At 39.1% G+C, this 19,520-nt stretch overlaps 1 protein-coding gene across 1 annotated transcript in view; it reads left to right on the forward strand.

Moving 5' to 3' along the window:
- Nucleotides 1-19,520, forward strand: part of PELI2 (pellino E3 ubiquitin protein ligase family member 2) — an 80,361-nt gene that overhangs the window by 45,866 nt on the left and 14,975 nt on the right. Inside the window, exon 3 of the mRNA XM_042799139.1 lies at nt 17,164-17,265. Within this exon, the coding sequence (XP_042655073.1) occupies nt 17,164-17,265 (102 nt within the window). The remainder of the gene's footprint in view (nt 1-17,163; nt 17,266-19,520) is intronic.

Consider the following 19,520-nt stretch of genomic DNA (forward strand, 5'->3'; position numbering starts at 1 on the left):
TAGCATCAAATGAGAACTGGCAGCTTAAACTAGCTATTCTGCAAGTTACTCACCATAGCTACTTGAGAAACTGCCATTTCTATGGCAGAAAATGGCTCACAAATTTGCTTCTGAACTGCAGCAACTGCCTAGCAATTTTAACTTGCTGCTGCACGAAGGCTGAAGCTCCTTGAAGAACGGTCTGTTTTGCTTCTCAAAGACTGCTGAGCTCTGTTAGTGTGCATCCTGCGGCCATGAAAATCCGAGATACTAAAAGGCATTCTGTTCTAGCAGGAGAATCAATAACGAGAGCTAGAAGCTGAAGCCAAACCAACTCAAATGGGAAGCTATTTAGGAGAGAAGTTAACTATTGGAGCAAGGTAGTAAAAAGGATGATTTTTAATGTCTTAATGAAATCAAGTTGCCATGGAGCAGATTGAAAGATCTTAGCTGAACACAACGTATTTAAAAAACGATATGGGGACAACTGGATGAAATTGAGATATCTCTGATATGGGGAAAACTGGAGCTGATAAAGGAATTGTAATTAAGATTTTTAGACTCTTAGTTAAAATGCTCTTTTGGAGAAATTAATAATAAGTGCACAAGGGTATTTTGGTTATTCTGAAGCAGGTGTTCGTGGTTTATCCTTAAAGTCAGGGTGGAGGGAGTGAGGTAAATTGTGTCACAGTAACTGTGGTGTTGTCTTGAGAATGATGGAAAACATTCTTGTGTTACAGTAGCCACTGTTTGCAGTGCATGAAACTGGATGTGGAGGGTAATGGATCTTGTAAAAACGAATAAGGGCTGTTTGTGAGTAAGTGCCAAAATTGAAGTGCCTTTTTTTTTTTTTTTTTTTCAGTGTAGAAAATGATAGTACTTATTGAGAGAGAGTAGTATCTGTATATACAATGTGGGTAGAAAACCTGGGAACCATTAGTCTGGGAAGATTAAAGGAAGATACCAGCTTTATTGCCCATATGTGATTTGTAGCTTCAGCTCTGTCTGCAGAGGCATCGTATTGCAGGGAAGGAGGTAAAAGCCCATGTCTTCGTGGATGTGGAGAAACCCTCAGCTGCTGGGGCTTTTTGTTTCTGGTGCTTCATTAGACAAAGCAGATGCTGTCCATCTTTAACAGAGTAGAGTTTTAAGAGATTATTTGCTACTCTTCTGGAGGCTCAATAACAAAATAGGATACCAAAAAAAATCCTCAAACTGAAGTCTGTAATTAATCTGCGGAATTGTAAATTTGGAATGATACTGTATGTAGTGTAAAGAAGTGGTTTATAATTGACTGTAAATTTTGGTTTATAGTTTCCACCATCATTTAAAATCCCTGTGTTATCCCTACTCTCTGGTCTAACTTAACAGTCAGAGGGTGAATCTCATGAGTGAAAATAATTTTTTTATCAGTTTCCATGTACAGAAACTAAAAGGCCAAAATGAGATACTTTGGTAAAAGGTGTTCTAAATTACTTCTTATATATAATAGCTATAATAGAGGTTGATACAGCAGGCTAGTATTATGTAGTTGAAAAAAAAAAAAAAAACCTTTTAGTTGTGAAATGTCTTTTACTTACTACCTCACTTACTGGGCTTTCTGTTAATGAATGAATGCCATTATCCCAGAGATTAAGCAAAGCACGGGAGAGTCAATACAAAAATTAATGTTTTGATAGGACAAGACATGCTGAGACAGTAAGTTGTTTGAAGTCATGTTGCAAGTGCAGTGTGTTCAGTTATTGAGATGGAGACTCAAACCCTTTCTTACAAGTTTATAGAACTGAATATATATAACCCCCCAGTTTATATACTGAGTGTGATGTCGGTGGGTGGTGAGCAATTGCATCGTGCATCACTTGGCTGTGTTGGGTTTTATTTCTTTCTCTCTTTATCTTCCTTTTCATTACTATTATTTTTATATTAAGCTGGTCTTATCTCAACCCATAGGTTTTACTATTTTTTTTTCTCTCCAATTTTCTTCCCCATCTCTCTGGGGCAGCAGGGGGAGGAGTGAGCAAGGCACTCTGTAGTAATTAGTTGCCAGTTGGGATTAAAGCACAGCAGTCCTTTTTGGCACCCGAACAGGGGTTCCTTTAAAGGTTTCTGAAAGTAATTCTTTACATAAAGCTAACTATTTGTGTACAATCTGTACATAAAAAGAATTTTTGTGTTGGTATTGCACTCCCTGTGGTCTGTGTTTCTCCAACAATACTATGTTATTAAGTTCTTGTTTTTAAAGATCAGTGAATCTGTACTAGCTTGTTGGGTGGTGGTTATGAAAACTGATAAGCTTTTTTCAGTTTTAGTTATATTAAATGTGAATTTGAATACAGTCTTCAGTTGTATTGACTACGAAGAGATTATCTTTTTCTTTGTATTTCCATAATATTTTCTCTAAAAACATGCAAGTTCTTAATTATTTTTTTTATCTGGCATTTGATCTGGATTTGTTGTCATGAATTAGTCTTCCTGCTGGTTTTTTTTGTAGATTTACAGTTTATACTTTGTGAAAGAATCAATTGGTTTCAGTGCAGATTCCCACATTTAACTATTCTTAAATTACTTTTTTAGCTTAGCAGAGTGGTGGCTGATCTGTTTTCTCAATTTGATCTTCACTGTCACTGCTGTTTATTTTATAAAAAAAAGAAAAAAGAGGCCCATTCATTATTTTTTCTGTTGCTGCCTGCATTAGATAATCTGATCATTTATTTGTAGATAGCATTTGCCTCAAGGAGTCCCTCTAGCTGCTTCCTGATTTACCCATACACAGTTGATTTCACTTGCCATTCATACAGTCAGTGTCCTGAGGATTCCTTTAGATACCATCCAGATATGCCAGAAGTGTAATGGAATTTGACTAATATTTGACCCAAAGCCATGTGATTTCTATGTTTTTAATTATATACTATATATAGAAAATTTGATATATGTGTAATTTACACACTAGTTAGATTTCTTTTTTTTTTTTTTTTTTTTTCCAAATCATGCAACAACTGTCACTAGATATTTGATCAAACAAACCTAAAGGGTGGATAAGTCTGGAGGTGAAGGTGGGTGCAAAAACAGGGACAGTACAAATGACTTAAACAATTCTAGGAATGCTTCTACATAGCAGCTCTATAGAAAGTGGTAACAGGGATTTTTGGCAGAGAGTTTGCAGAAGGAAATCTTTTATTATCTGCAGCATAATTTTTATTCTGGACCTGTCAAAGCTCAAAAACTCTTATGACTGTTGCTCTGTAATACACAGCAGTTAGTATGTATTAATTTCCTGTGCCAATAAGTTTAAAAACTCGTGTAATGTTAATAGTCAACAGACTAAGCTTCAGACCCAGTTGTGCAGATGGAAGAGGTTGCCCTTCAAACTGCTGAGTCTATCAAAAATGCATTAAATGGTGGGTGTGGGCTAGCTCAGCTCCTGGGTCCAGACAAGTTTGGGACCTTCTGCACAAGCTGTTCTGTTGGCAAGAGCTGTGGTCATGGGCTGCAGGGCGTGGGTGGGTAAGCAGTAATCTCCAGCTCTATGCAAAATGTGTAGGTGTCTGTACCAAAGCTTTTTCACTGATAGTCTCCAGCTCGTGTGCTGCCTGCAAGGGAAAACAATGAATGTCTCGCCAGCAGTCAAAAACATTATACTTGAGGCAAAGTTTTCTGGAAGTTCGCAGAGCCATAACTTGAACTCAGTGTGGTGTCATACAGGGGAGTCTTGCAGGCTCCTCACACCGCGTATGTGTGGTGCTGCAGTGTAAAAGAGGTTAAGAAATTAAATATTGGTTGGGGGGGAGGAGGGCTAGATAGTGTTGTTCATGTTTTTTTTGCCTAATTCTCAGTAAACTTGTGAAATTGTGGATTGTGAGGTGGTTTGTCTCTGAAAAACGTCAAATATTGCTATTAAAACTCTCAGACATATATGTAGATTTATGAATACTTAAATGTAAGCAATAATCTTGAACTCATTTATCATCTTTATTATCAGCACTCTAATAGTACTGAAAGATAAATACTCCTAACTGTTGGAAGACTGAGATTTGAAGCTCAACAGGAGAAGAGTTCAATGCAACAAAGATTTTCCGATTTGTTAAAACCTGGTTTAAACAACGCATTTAAGAAATCAAGTAGTTTAAGATGCCAAATTAAAAACACGATTTAAATCGGTTAATACTGGGAAACATGATTAATTTTTATGTAAAGAACTTTTATCCAGGCATGCTGGGGGATAAATAAGGTACTTGAAGTGCTTTTTGCTGTATGTCAGTTCATAAGCCTTCTATATTCTCCATGTAAGTGTAGGCTGCTTTACCCTTAGAAGCACTTGATATTCTATAGCCCTAATTAAAACTGTGCCTTATGCTGCAAACCTGCTAGGTGCATAGTGTCATTGTTTAATATTGTTTCTCAGCATTTGTTTAATTCAATATAAAACCCCAAATCCCATAAATCACTGGGTATTAGTCTGTACTTTTCATAGAAATAGTGATGTATCCCATAATTTTGCTACTGCAACTCTAGTTTTTTGAAAGTACCCTTAAAAAAAATTTTTTTTGGCCATATGTTCAGATAACTTGGGCCTTATTACTGAAGGTACATACTGAAATAAAATTGTTGATACAAGGCAGAGTTCTGCCTGCCTTATTTCTGAGAGAGCATGTATGTGTGTTTGAGGGAGGGAAACTGGTCTCATCAGTGGCAAAACCATGTTGTACAAAGTGCACAGCTTTTGATGAGCCATTCTCTTATCTAACATTACATATGAATATAAAGCAAGTTGCCTGTAAAGCTTGCTTTAAATTCTATTAAACTGCAAAAGAGATAAGTGGTAACTTCTGGATATGAGTGCATGTAGCACAGCCTGCTAAAACCAAATTCCAGTATTATAAATTTTAAAACTAATCTTTGTGGCTTGAATTTTTAAGCTGGCATGATAGAATTAAATTTTGGGGACACAAATTTTCCTTTCTCCCTTCTGTCTGAATCAGTCTTACTGAAAAATGACAGAATATTTGAGTTTGATAACACAATGAAAATAACAGGAACTAACACCAATAGAGGCGACTAATCCTCTAATTTCTCTGAACAGTGGGAATTGTGCTGCGGAATATCCTTCAGTACAATCTAGAATAAGCTAAATTTATTCCATTCCAAAGCTATAGAGGGAGGGATTTTGCTGCTGACTCAGAATAGTAATGGGCTGTGGTGGTCTTTATCTGATAGAAGTGAAACAGATGTGGCTACTCTGCCAAATGTCTGTCTACAGTCTTGAAATTTTCCTGGGTGTTAATTGCCTGTGCTTACCCTTTCACACCCCAGGGGGCAGGGGCTGAGGATGTGGCATATTTGCAGCGGTGACTTTGTGTTGGACTGATTTATAAAATGTTTATTTGGCTCTACTATGATATCAAAGCTATTTAGTGGCAAACGTGACCCATATTTTGGCTTAAGTGCTCTCCAAGAGTTCTTTTGTTCTTGCTTTACTTGTACTGTTGATATTGAAGTTTTCCCCAGTCTGGTATTCTACACTAGTTAGTAAATAGACAAAGATGCTGAGGTTAAAAACCTGGCTTTCAGTTGAACCTCCCCATACTAGTATTGGATGTATTTTGTGAACCTAGCTGGTAGCGTGGGCTGTAAAATTTTTGGAGTGACAGCCAGGGACAAAGCATTCTGATAAATGTATCCTGAATTTGGTTGTTAACACTTTGTTATAGTTTAGATGTGTGACTAAGAATGGGATATGTACTTGTTGCTTTCTCACTGTTCTTAATTTGCAGGATGGAGAGTCAGTACTAGTTAGTTCATATTCCCAAAGCCATGCCATTTCCTGTGTGAAGAGATGATCTGTCTTTTTTTTTTCCCCTAGATAATTAAAAAAGAAAAAAAAGTCTTCGAATCAGGACCAGACTTGTTTTCAGCTCTATACAGAGTCGGAGGCTGCACTGGAGGGGCTTACAGTCAGTTATGTTTTGAAATGAGCTTGGCAACTCCACATACAGTGAAGAAAGCTTCTTCCTTCCCACTTGTTAGCAAGTTGACTTTTCAACTCCCGTGCAGCAGCATGACTCAGGATTGCGTTCTGACTGCTGTTTAGTGTGTTATCTTGTTGACTTAAATCACTTCAGTTGCTCAGTTAAACAGAGTTCAAACAAAGAGTGTGTATGTGTGTATTTTTAAATATACTAAGATTGTGTATAAGGAATGTGAGTAAGTTCTGAACTTTACCCAGGAAGATGCTTGGTGATATATATAAATGGTAACTGGAAAGACTGGAAATACTTTTGTTTACTATAGACTCATAGGACTTTAAAAAACCCTAAAGTGATAATTTCCCGCATGTGGGATCCATGCTCTTTCTTCTACTTGAATGTTAGTGTTCTGAGAGCTGGTCAGACCTATCGACCTCATCTGCATAGGAGACAGATCCTACAGATGTACCCTTCTGTGCCTTCCACCTCTAAAATGTCTTGCAGTAAGGATGCTCTGTTTGAAAGGTGGGCTTAACTTGCTTTTTGTGAGAGCTACTGTCAGTGATGTTTATCCAACTTCATTCAAGTACCAGTTGAACTATTCTGCAGGAATATTTTTGTTGGTAGCCTCTATGAAGGAAAATGCTACAAAGTCCAGTTTGTTGCAGTGACTTGTTGCAATTTCTGTGGGAATCTCAGACCAGTAGAGAAGAATCTAATTACTTTTGGGTTTGTTGTATTGAAAAGTGTTTTCTATCATAACAGTAGCACTAGTGTGAAGTCTAGAAAGCAGCTTCTGTCCCTTGTTGATCTTTATAAAATGTAACTGCTTTCTATAAGCACTAAATGGCTTTTTTGGAAGAGGAAGTTCACTTTTTTGTGGTGTTTTCCTCTTGAGAGATTTTTGTGCAGCTGCTTAACAGGTCTGATAAGGTGACTGTCTGGAGAGTCTTTGACTGTCTTAATGTAAAATTGATTTGTGTCAGATTGAATTTATGGTTTCTGGAAGCTACAGAATGATAAGCAGCTTCTTATATTGTTATTATGTGCTCTCCTTTGGCAGGCAGGCTTAGATTGGTGCTCATGGGTGCTTTGATTCACAGAAGCATTCACTGTTGATGCGCTGAGTGTACAAATCCTCCAGTCTATGTATTGATAGAAGCCCTTGAGGGGACATTATCACTATTTTTTTTGTCTGTTTTTTAGTTAAGGATTCTAATTTGTGGCTATTTTGTGTGCTTGGCATATCCAAATACGTAAGTGTAGCCAGGCATCTGCTGCTTTTGTTCCTGATGTATATAAATGAATTGTAGACTGTTGGCACCAGAATGTTCAGCTACAAACACTGTTGCATCCTTCTCTAATTACTGATATTTTGGTGGGTGTATTAAGAGTTCTGGGGAATGTGCTCCAGCTGCAGTGGCAAAATCATGTTTATGTCTTTATGTTTCAATTTATAGGCTTATAGTCTTCCAGAAGAAATCCTACCCTTAGTGAACTAATGCCAGGAGTTTTGGAATCAGGAGTTTTGCCTTCAAAACGTCACACATCAGGGAAGGTCCTACTGGTCTTAGATATGTGATCTTAGTACAGTAAACATTATATTCAACACAGCTCTTGGTATAGTAGGCTTTTTTCCAGTCAACCCTTTAGTCTCTTTCTCCCTAAAGTGACTGTAGCTGAACTGTATCTTGTGCCAAATCTCTTTCGGTAGACTGCTAGTCTTTTCAGCTTCTCTTGCTTTAAGACAAGAAGGCTTCTTAGGCTTCTTTACTGGGGAGATGAGGAGAACCAGCTCTATTATATGAAGGTAGTAAGCCTTAGTACTACTAAAATCCTAGCAGCGTGACCAGGAACAGCAGCTCTCAGCAGAGCTTAGCTGCTTATCTCGTATTCTTCCCTGGTTTTTGCAGATAGAGAACCTCGACTGCTCAGTATATTGTAAGACAGCTTGTTTCAAAGCAGTATCCTGGCTGGAATATGTTCAATTTTTATGGTCCTACTTTTTGGGGCTATTTTCCTTCCTTTTCACAAATGGCAATAAAATACTCTGCAAAACCACTGTGCAAATTTATGCCCATATACTTTTTTCTTTCGGATAGTGGTTAGATTGCATGGTGGGTTGAAGCTGAAGTGGGAACAGATTTGTCTTCCAAAAAGTATTTTAATCATTCGTTTGTAATCTGTATTGGCAGGTACATGTAAATCCAACCTGTAATACAGTGGATGGATCTCTATATACTCTGTATTGATCAGTAGAGGTAATGAAAAGAGAGCATCTGGTGGAGTAAATGAGGAGTTGTAGTATGACTTTTTTTTTGTAAAGCATGAATAAATTATTGTTGGCTACCAATATATAAATCACAAAATTTAGAGGAATATGCACGTACTGACAGTGTGAAACAATTGTTCTGAAACTAGTTAAGGTCACACATCAAATAGATGAAACTTAGTACAGGACAGTAATAAACATGTATGTCTCCTGGGTTTCCAAAGCAGGTGAAATGTGTCCTCAACACAAGACCACAGCAGGCAACTCTGGAGCAGTTGCAGTAGAAAGTGTAGCAGCAATGTGCAGGCAGTAATTTGCCCAGAGGAGCGTTTTGGAGTTTGGGGTAAATGATTTATGCTTTGGGTAGTTGATGTATCTGACACTGCCGCAGCTTTGTGTTATGCCTCTGAGCTGTCTCTAGCTCTGGTCTGCTTGGGGGAGGAAATTTAGCAAGCTGACTAAAGGAGGAAAACTCCAGACTTGATTTCAAAGATGGTTGAAAGATCCCTTGCAAAATAATGTTGCTGAACACGGCTGGAAGAAAATGGAAGGGGGAGAGAAAGATTTTAAGGGTTAGAAAAGCTCAAAGATGAGATTGGGACGAGAATGATTCACAAGTTGGTTAGGTAAAAAGTATTGGTTTACGATGGCCAAAAGTTTGTGACTTATAAAACAATTCCTGAGCCACTGTATCATTTAGCCATGCCTGTTAGTATAAACTGGCACCTATTTCAAGCTCCTTTTAATACGTTGAATTATTAAATGGAACAACTTGGGTTGCATTACCAGAGCTGGTCAGGAGTCCTAGGTATGAGGTAGGACTTAGGTCTTGCAGGTGGCTGCAACAATGATGAGTTTGGCCACTTTAATCTGTGCAATTTAGTCAACACCCAGTATGCATTTTGAAGATGTTTCAAATACTCACTTCTGTCTGAGGAATAGCCTACTCAACGTTATTCCCTGGAAGAACAGCATGCAGTCAAGTGTCTGTCAGCCCTGACCAAGCTTTGCAGTAGCTTATCTAGAAATACTTTTAGACTGTTGCTTCCTTACTTGTTGCAGTACCCAAAGTAGAGAATTATGAGAATAGCATATTTTGATGCTTCCTCTGGAGAAGGGACTGTATGTGCTGTATTGGCTGGTTGTCTAAAACTGCACACCAACACAAATTCAACAAATGGAGAAAATTGTTTAACATCTGCCTACTGAGTTGATAAATGGCAAATTGCTTGAGTAGTAGTGCACAACCCCACATGTGCGCTTGTAGCAGATGGCTTTGATGTATGCAAAAGGCAAATGTGTTGTCCTTTCTGCCCCCTCCCCCTCAAATCTCCAAGCTCAGCATGAAAGGGCACATGAGAACAAATTTGTGAATGCTTTCAAAGCCATAAAAGCTTGAAGTGTAAATAAACTAGACTATTTGCTGAAATTGTTTCTGCATAGGCACTGGGCCCACGTACCATGAGTTTCAGGGGGGGTGATCTGCAGTCAGAAGATTGAAGAGGGGTGGCCTCCAAGTTACGTGCATCAGCTAATTTATTATGGCTGGGATTGCAGACAGTGCCACACATACATAGTTTTAAACTGTTTCTTTAAATATCAAGTATCCAAGTATCTGTTATTCCATTACTTGTTACATGTACATTTTTAACTTTCCCCCAGTCTGTCAGTGCTTGCATCATTTAACAAATGAACAAAACTATCTGAAACCAATAAAGAATTTGTAATGTTTTTACAGTTAATCAGTGTTTTTCAGGAGGCAAGCATTTGCTCTATGCAGTTTACCATGTACTGAAGCAAAAGAAATAATTTGCCTGTAGGTAATTGCAACATCAGTAAGTGTATTAAATTTTTTGTCAGAAATGCTCACTAAGTTCTCTGTACAAAATTTTATTAACTTCTTCGTGGTGGCATATTCTTTTACTTTACCTGCATTTCCTGACTCTTGGTCTTTTTTGACCATTTCTTAACGCTTATTTACTTGTCAAGAATATTGGTATTCAAAAAAGCGTGCATAGATGTTTCAGTCCCAATGTAGACACTTGTTTATAAGGAAAGGAAGGACGGACACCGGCGGATGGGCTTGTACAGAGCTGTGCAGGAGGCGGATGCTGCCGTGTTAATCAGCTGGGCCTGTGATCCTGGTTGGTATGGTCATTTCAGCCCCTCCTGTAGGTACACGAAGCCTCTAAGATTTCCGTGCTAATGTCTGGTATTTTCTTTGCAAAAGGCTAGAAGAAGATGATACATAATAAATAGTTGTAGCAGTAGCCAATGGTCAGTGTAAATTTTCAGTGTTTTTTGAAATCCGGTGTTACAGAAGCAGTAGTTCTGCTCAGTTACTGTTGGGGTTAGGTTGAGACAGAGTAAGCTTGAAAACAGTCTTTAGTTAATGTTATATGAATTGACATTTGTTATAATCTGCTGGAAAACTTCTGAAGTGGACCCATTTTTCTGATGTGGTCAAAATATTAGCGTGTCACGATCATGAGCTTTTGGTGGGTTTTCTTATGGTAACCTAATGTCTGCTGGCTCTGGCAGCCAGTCTGTCCAAAAATCCAGTGGAAATGTGATGTGTTCTTTGCTTTAAAAGGATTCCTTCCTTGCTAGCTAAAGCTTCCTTTTAAGTTGCAAGATCTTTTGTCTGATGTCCCTGAGTGTTTCTTGTGTTCTCTTTTTATAAAAGAAATTGAAGGCCGGCAGCCAAGTAAGAAAGCATTTAACTCATGAAGGCACTGCTGTCATTAATTTTAAACACGTCAGTGTGGTGTCGGTCAGCTTGACTACCAACAAAGAAAACTAAAGTGTTCCCATAAATCATTTTATTGTCCTAATCCAACCTAATTAACTAAACTAAAACTCCTATTCTAATGGAGCAGCCCTTCCTGTGAGACATCTGCCTCTTTTCTTCATGGGTTTTAGCCTTTACTTCTGCTATGGTGCAGAAGTATTGGTGACTATAATAATGTTAAGCCCTTCCCGTGATCTTTGGGGAGCTAGCTAGGCACAAGTGAACTGTGAAGTTTAAATTTCCAAATGCAGACTACTTTTTTTATTGGAAACACTGTCGATGGACCAGAAGAAAGTAGCAGAATCTCCATTTCTAGAAGTAGATTAGACCTGTTCCCTGCAAGCTTTGTAAGCAGCAGCCTAAGGGCTGTGTAAATTTGGAGATCTGCTTCTCCAGTTCGTTGACACACTCCTTGCCCAGAAGGTTTGCCCAGACAGAGTTAAGTAAATGTAGTCATGCCATGAGCTCCTGATTTCTTCTTGCTCTCTTGGATGTAAGATGACTAAGGGAAATGAGCAACTTTTATCAGTGTCCGTGTACAGGAGAGCTGCCACACACCAGAAGATGCTGCTACATAGGGAACATCTGGCTGATGTATAGTCGTATAGATGTAAAGTCTGTGTAGTAGATAAATGTAGAATCTCTCACTAAAACAATTAGTATAATTTTTAGGGAAGAAAAAACAACCCAAAGCACATGTACATTGCAAGCCTTTCTTCAGATTTGATCCTTAAGTCAGAATGTTTGCTATACCCTTATGACTGTTGTCCGTCAAAGCAATGGCATGCTTGTTACAGAAGATAAACTTTAAGAACATATGCTAGTTCATAGCTGTTTGTGAAACATGGGCTTTCAGAGTTCTCGAATAGCCCATAAAAAAGGAGTGCAAGGAAAATTTGCATTTTCTTATTGCACTTGGAGAGATCCAACACCAGTGTAGTTAACCTCTTGAAAAAGAATTACATTGTAGGCCAAATTATTTTACAAGCTTTTGTATGCTCTTGCAGAAGGGGTGGTCTGTTGCCACGTTGCTTCCTTGTAGCTTGCTGGTCGATAAGGGCATTTCTGGAGGTGTGTTTGACACTAATCTGTCATTGTGCAACAGGAAACAGTTCAAGTTTTTCAGATTTATTGGCTTTTCTCCTTATTTCCAGGACAGCAGCCACCTATGCTGTCTATAGCGGGGAGAGAGGTGGCACGCAGTGCAGTGCCAGCTCTCGGGTAACGCTGTATATTTGCAAATACGATGGTGTGCATCGCTGCCAGTCAGTTGGGCCTATGTCCAATCTGCTGAGGAGCTGAGTTTTTTAGTTTTATATTCCCTCCTTTTTCTGTATCTTTGCTAAAAAATTACTAAGAAATACTGTTTTTAAAATGAAACCTTTGTGTGTTCTTACTCCCCTTACCTGCAAGGTGTTTTTATATGTGTGTTGAGGGAATTTTACTTTTTCACTTCTTGAAATGGTGGTAAAGCTGATAGCAGCTACCTTTCCAGGGGAATGAGTGGAGAGCAAAGCATTCAGGTGAGCTGGGATGTTCCAGGGGCTGGCTGAGTTGCAGCATTGCTGCTGGGAAAGCAGTCTCTATTTGGTCTTAGTTCCTCTGAGACCTGACAGATTTGTAAGCCGTAGCCTTTAGCTGCTGCTTTGATTTTGAGCGCAGAGTGCTGGAATGAGGTTTTGTTCTCAAAACAGAGAAAGAAGCAAGAATGACAAGCGTGTGTAAGGAAGCAGAGACAAAAAAAAAAAAAAACAGCCAAGAGTAATTCCAGCCAGCAGGAAGGATATAACTGAAAACTTGAGGAGTTACTAGCAAAGCTTTTTTTTAATTTTTTTTTTTTTTAAATTGCTTAGGCCATGTTAGTGCAGAGGTGAGATAATGGGGCTTCTTAGATGCAGCTCTTCTCAGTCTCTGATAACAAATGGCAGTTGGGATGACTTTAAATCACTGGAATGCAAATCTCAAGGCTGTGGAAGTGCCACGCGGTAGGGCGTAGCTGCAGTGTCTCCTTTGAGCGTTGGGGAGGAGAAGAGTCTTCTTAAGGTAAACTGGCTCAACATATAGGGAGGGTTGGAGCTGAAGCATGCTGTCCTCCAACTTGAAAGCCCTATGGAGATGAATGGATTAGTGTGCAAACACAAGCTCTGTCTTGGAAAGATGCTGTGGAGATCTGTCCCTCCATGCCAAGTGGAATGGGGCACCTCAGGTTTCCCTTGTTGCTTTCATTTGGTGTTTGGACTTTCTGAAGTCCTTCAGCCCCAGTGTGGACATAGTCACTACCAGTAGAATTATTCTGGAAAAATCTCTTGCTGCTGTTATTTGTTCCCTCTATTCCGCCACAGGTTTTTTTTGTCAGTCTCCACTTCGCTATCAGTTTCCTCCAAAGGGAATTGAATTCAGCAGTTTGAGACAGTTAACCATATAAAACAAATGCTTGTGTAGGTGGCTGAATTAATCTAGTCTGTATTTCCCTGCCAGCATTCCAAGTGGACAAGAGGTGGCATATGCCATGGCTGATCTGGAGCCACATGTTTCCGATTTGTTTGGCAGGCTCAGGCTATATATGTTAGCTAGGTTTTTCCAGCATTTGTTTCTGTTGGACACTAATTTATGTTGGGGTTTCTTCTATGCTCAGTTGATGATTTTCATTAAACTTCTAAGAACCTAAAAGATAGGAGAAAACTGCTCTCACATTAAGCTGATGTTGGCCCACACACTGAAAAGTTTGGACTCAGTACAACCTTAGAAAATACATACTATTGCTGTGATGGATCTTGGCAGCCTTGGGGTGGAGGTGAGGAGGTACAGGTAAGATTTAGTGCCTGGATTATTTTCTTCAGTGTTTTAGTCCCTGCCTAGAAGTTGGAAGTGGTGGTGTCCAGCCTGAAACCCTGAAAGTCATCTGCTAGAAGTTGTGATGCTGCTGTATGGCTTGTGGGAGCCAGGGCTCTTCTCACAGCTTCAGTCACCACAGCGGTGCAATTATGTGACGGTTCTGTTTTTTTTTGGGCAGGTGAGACAGGGAATCCTACAGGCAGAAAAGAAGTCTAGAAATTTGAATGCTTAAAGCAGTAAAAAGGCAACCCCACTATTTTCGTTGCTACAACTCAATTTTAAGAGGATTGGGGCAATCAGTCTCCAGACTTTTTTGGGACTTGTAGTAGTGTAGATCTGTAGCTACTCAAGCTGTCAAAATACTTTGATTTTGCTTGTGCTGCATTCCACTTACAGTACTGTTTAAGATATTTACCTTTCACTTGTAATAGTCATTGTGTTCATAGTTGTTCTGTTTTGTGTAGTTCATGAAATACCTTTTTTTTTTTTTTGACTTGGAAGTGGCCAATTGCTTTGAGACCAGCAATTAAAATGCCTGTAAAATGTCTTTGAATCAGAGCAACTGTTGGTGATGAGTAGACTGTGAAAGCACACAGGCTGAAACATTTCTCACAATGGCCATAGCATTTTGTAAAACAATTACACAATTCCAGGAAATTAAATGCAGCATTTCACACTGAAAATAACTGAGTTTAAATAGTGGAAGACAAAGAGGAGGGGAAATAAGATGAAGAAGAAATGATGGGAGGGGAAAGGAACACACAGAGTAAAGATTATTTCCTACTCTAATATTTCAGAAAAGATACTGACCCTGGCCATACTAATGGGAATTGTTAATATATCTATGCTCTGTATGTGTAGGATATAACCTTACTAAGTAATTCTGGAAGTTCTTACATTTCCCCCCTTGCTTTTTCTATTGGACCTTAAAACTTTCAGTTTTGGGTCTCACCAAAGTTTCTGTTTGATCCAGTGTCTTGTCCAACAAGAGCATAAGCTTAGGGCACGTGTCCCTGCATGGGAATTTTACCGAATTGCTGGTGGTCAGTGCTGCACAGATGGGCTGGAGCTGAAGCCAGGACCATCATGTTAACAGTTGCCAGTGGGCCTGTCCTCCCTTGTCTCCGCAGCCGCAGCACAGTTTTGTGGAAATGAATGAAAATTTTTATGTGTGAAAACTATTACTTTCTGATGTTTGAAACGATGATATCTGATAATATGAATATAAATAGATTGTTATCATATTTTACTTAAAATGCAAAGTGTAAGGGTCTCCTGTTCATCACTTTCATTTATATTCTAAGAATACGAGAGACCTGCTCAGGGCTCAAGATCCCATGGTTAGTTGTCAAACATGCATAGAGAAAAAGGTCTTCATACACCCTTCAGACCTACAGTTCAATGTTCTACCAAGTCACAAAGTGTTAGTGACTTCATTTGAATTGCATCTCGAGATGTTCTTTGGTCTTGCAACATGCTGTGTGCCAGTTATTACAAAGCACTATAAATTTAAACTGGGAAATTTAGAATCTGCGTACTGCTGATTACTAAATAAGTTTACCTCACATTTCAGCTGTGTTACAGCTGTTGGAACAAAATCAGGGAAACTGGACTTTATGGCTTAAAGGTTTTTTAAAAGCTTCATTGCAGAAAAAAAAGCACTAGAAGGGACTGGAAAAGGTCATCTTCCCTAATCCTTTGCCTCCAGGTATTATCACCTAAGCCTAAAGTTTAGCAAGTGTTGGAGCTGCTAAGAGCTTTCAGCAAGGGGCAGTCTCTAGTCTGTTGATGTAAATGCACCAGGTTTACAAAACAGAATTTTTCCAGTATGTTTTTTCAATAATTCTGTCAAATACTGTTACTAACTCTTAGTAGGCTTTTATTCTGCACATAGATGTTTTTAATACCTCCAATATTCAGTAAGACTTTAAATGTTTTGTTTAATAATTAATCTGTAGTTTTGGGATCACTTAGATTTGTGAGATGGATTAGGATATATTTAGTTGCTTAGTTGAATCATCCCTATCTGAATTTTGTAGGTGAAGAGCAACATGAAGGAATGGAACTATTGAGAGAACCTCTTATAGAAAAATTACCCCCCTTAGCAGAAAACTGGAGAAATCCTTAGTTAACCTATTAATTCAATACTGAAGTGCCTGCAAAGTGTTTTCTGATCAGTAACAGTCATTACCTTTCATAATTGTGTGCAGTTATATGGACCTTATATTCACATATATTCCCCTGTTAGCCAATAGATTTAGTTTCTCAGCTTGTTTTCCTCTGTCTTGAAGCTTTTACTGGTGCATTTACATTGTACAGCGAGTGCAATTACACTTTGATACCACTTGATCATTTGGAGTGAGTGTTACCACTTGATCATTTGGAGTGAGCCCTTAAACATGAGATGACCATCAATGCCACAAAGATTTTGTGTGGTGAATCTCAGGGGTCCTGAAGGGATCGCTGGGCTCTGCCCCTTCTTATGGCTCTCTGCTGTGGCAGCTGTGCTCTGTTTATTCATCGAGGCAGGCTGTTACTGCTTCTTTTCGAGTTGGGACTGCTCCTGTGTTGGGGTGATGTCTCTGTTCTGGTCTCTGAAGTAGGTGCTGGACTAGTAAAAAGGCAACCTAGACATGTAAACAGGGAAGCCTAAACAAGTAAGGAATTAAGTCTTAGTCAGCTATAGCAGAATCCTAGGAGTTGTCCTCTTCTAGACTTGTTTTAAATACTGAAATACTATTTAGTCTTTGCTATACCCATATCTATAGAGATCAGTTTCCCTTGATGGGTAGTAGGAAGTACCCTTTAATGAGGAAAAATGGGTTGAAAGTGCTCACTCTTTATCACAATTCATATAAAATTGTTAGGTTCTTTCTGGTATAACTAGAAATCTACTTAACTGTAATGATGTCACTGAAATCCTGGCACTTTTAACTGGAAATCAGTTGTATTGCTTACTTGGTTTAAAAACAAACAAATAAATCAATGAACCTTAAACCCCAAGTCTCTGCTGGGGTACAGGTTCCTGTGAGGGTTAGGAACTTAATAGATGTACAGAGAGAAAACCATGCATTTGGAGTCTAAACTATGAAAATGGTAGGTATTGAGTACTTCTCAACTAAAACCAAACAAGTGCAGCTTGGGGTTTTCCATTAAAAACAGAACAAAAAATCCTCTTGTATATGTTTACCCAGCCTTGTAATAAAATGTTATGATACACTGCTTTTCCTGATCATAGTAAAGGTGTTTATAGTGAAATGAATTTCATTATAATATTTTCGTGGAAGCTGTGCATAATAGACATATTTTTTTTTATTCAACAGGCAATCAGCTGTAAAGGTCAGCACAGTATCTCTTACACATTATCCAGAAACCAGACTGTTGTAGTGGAGTATACCCATGATAAAGATACAGACATGTTTCAGGTAAGACACTGTTCAATACATGCACTGTTTTTTAAAAGCAACATATGGAACTACAATTCTGCATTATGTTCGTCTGAGTATTCTCTGTGATCTGTGAAATTTCCATGTTTGGACCCAGTGGCATTAATATGGGAGCATTTTGAAAATTTGCATTGTCTTCTCTTCTCAACCAGTGCCAGTATCTGTTAATATTGTTGCTGCTTTTGCTGTACTCTGCTTTTTCTGCAAGGACAGTGTAGGAACTGTACAAACAGTACTAGGAAAAAATGTCTGCTCTCTTTGGGTTCATGAATAAGCGCAAGAATACACCCGCCACCCTTCAGTTAATCAAGTAGCTGGAGTAAAAAGGAGGTGAGTAGGGTGGCAATGGGGAAGGAGGAAGGTAAAAGGAAAGGTAGGGAGGGGAATATGGAAGCTGTGCACGAAAGGAGACAAGCCAGTGATAGGACGATAAAGAAAACTGTTCTTGAAGGGTCTGCCAATGTATCAAATGGCATAGGGAACTGTGCTGAGTTTCTCTAAGCTACCATCTATCCAATATGTTTTCACTCTCTCCTGTATGCATTTGTGTTTATCTGCATCATCTAACATTCTGGTAACCTAAGTTATTTTCTTGTGCAATGCTTATTTGGATATATAATGGGAGCAGAAATTCTGTACAAAAGGACTCTTCAAGCTTGGGGAAAAACCCCACAAATAACGCACAACCTTTTCTAATCTTGACTAATCAGGTCTGTCTTGTCAGTGACCTCTGTAATTAGAGCATCTTATCATAAAATGTTTTCCCCCCTCATTCAGGCTTTCATATTTAGAAGGGTCAGCAGTTGAGTGTTGTTGACAGAAGAGGAAATAGCTCTGTCAAGATGTCTGTGCTTCATGTGGCTTCTGTTCTTTGCTATATATAAAATTTTCCCAGTGTGACTTTTGAACGATTAGGTCCAAATAGGGATTGATTAAAAACCAGTCTTGTTCATTTGCTGCTGCATGAAGGATTGTGCAGCTGGAGTGAACTGAAATAGGTTTTCCTGTGTAGACTAGTAAAAGAAAAATGTATCCCATCCTTTATAGTTACCGTGTGATACTACTTTATCTCTGCAAAATGCTTCTGTGCCATGAGTAGCTCCAGTGAAACTTCTTCCTGTATGTAAATTTTGAAAAGTCATTTTTAAAAGCTGGAATTTTTTCACTACTTGTATACAGTAAAAAATGAATAAAGAAGAGTTGCAAAACAGCTGCTTTTTTGTTGTATTGTACAGCCAGCTCTTCTTGATTGCATACTGTCCTAGTGGTGGTTACAGCTTTTACTTGGTGGAGTATTGATAAAGAATTAGATAGGTTGGGGTGCTTAGCTGTCACTCTAATAAAATCTGACAGCCCGAGGTGAGGAGATGCAGCATAGGCAATGCAATGCTCCACAGCTTCAGGTGACTCTTGTCTAAGGCAGTAGGTTAGGGGAGCTAATCAAGGATGCTTTGGATCTAAAGCAGGAGTTTAGCTCAGTGAGGAATGGGCTAGTTAAGCATAGTGTAGCCCAGCTAACAACGTGTCTTTCCTTGCTCCCCTTGTTGATCTGTTGTTGCTCAGCAGAGGAGGAATTTGCACAGGGTAGTTACACTGAGACAGCTTGGACTGTGCTGCCTGACCCAGAGACCTGCTGCACTTCCACGGTTGGCACTGGAGTGCACATCTCTTACTGCCACTTCACAAGCACAGGTCATGCTTTTTCCTTCTGACAGCTCTCAGGTGCCTGGTGAAATGTCACAAAAGCCCTAATTTTGGCCCATTTACTAATTAACCTCTGAGGGCCTGCCTATGGTTCAGGCATTTATCTGTAATACATTTGTAGTTACGTGACTGCTTTGGTTTGTAACAGGTCAAACTATCCCATCTTAATAACAATAAAACCTTTTGAGCTGAATCTTGTGTTGGTAGAGTCTCAGTCCTTCTGGTGCTCCCCTCAAATGGCTAATGGGTCAGTGTTAAGGCTTCTGTATTGTTAAAATTCCTCTTTTCAGTGCAGTCTGTTTCTTCTGTCTTCAGATGTGTAGACTGTCATGCTGTGACTTGATCTCAGCTTCACCTCAAGCACTGCCCTGGCTCATGTTTCCACTCTCTGTGGTTGTCTTCTGAGGATCGCACTCCACGTGTTGGCCTAGAGGGGCTGATAGCCGTGAGAATGGGAAAAGGAACAGTCTGGCAGACTGTGGCATTATTTCACTGCTCAAGTGATGCCAGACAGCAGTTTAAGAGGTTTT

The sequence above is a fragment of the Tyto alba genome, unplaced genomic scaffold (assembly GCF_018691265.1).
Source record: "Tyto alba isolate M040663 unplaced genomic scaffold, T.alba_DEE_v4.0 Super-Scaffold_29, whole genome shotgun sequence".
NCBI lineage: Eukaryota > Metazoa > Chordata > Aves > Strigiformes > Tytonidae > Tyto > Tyto alba.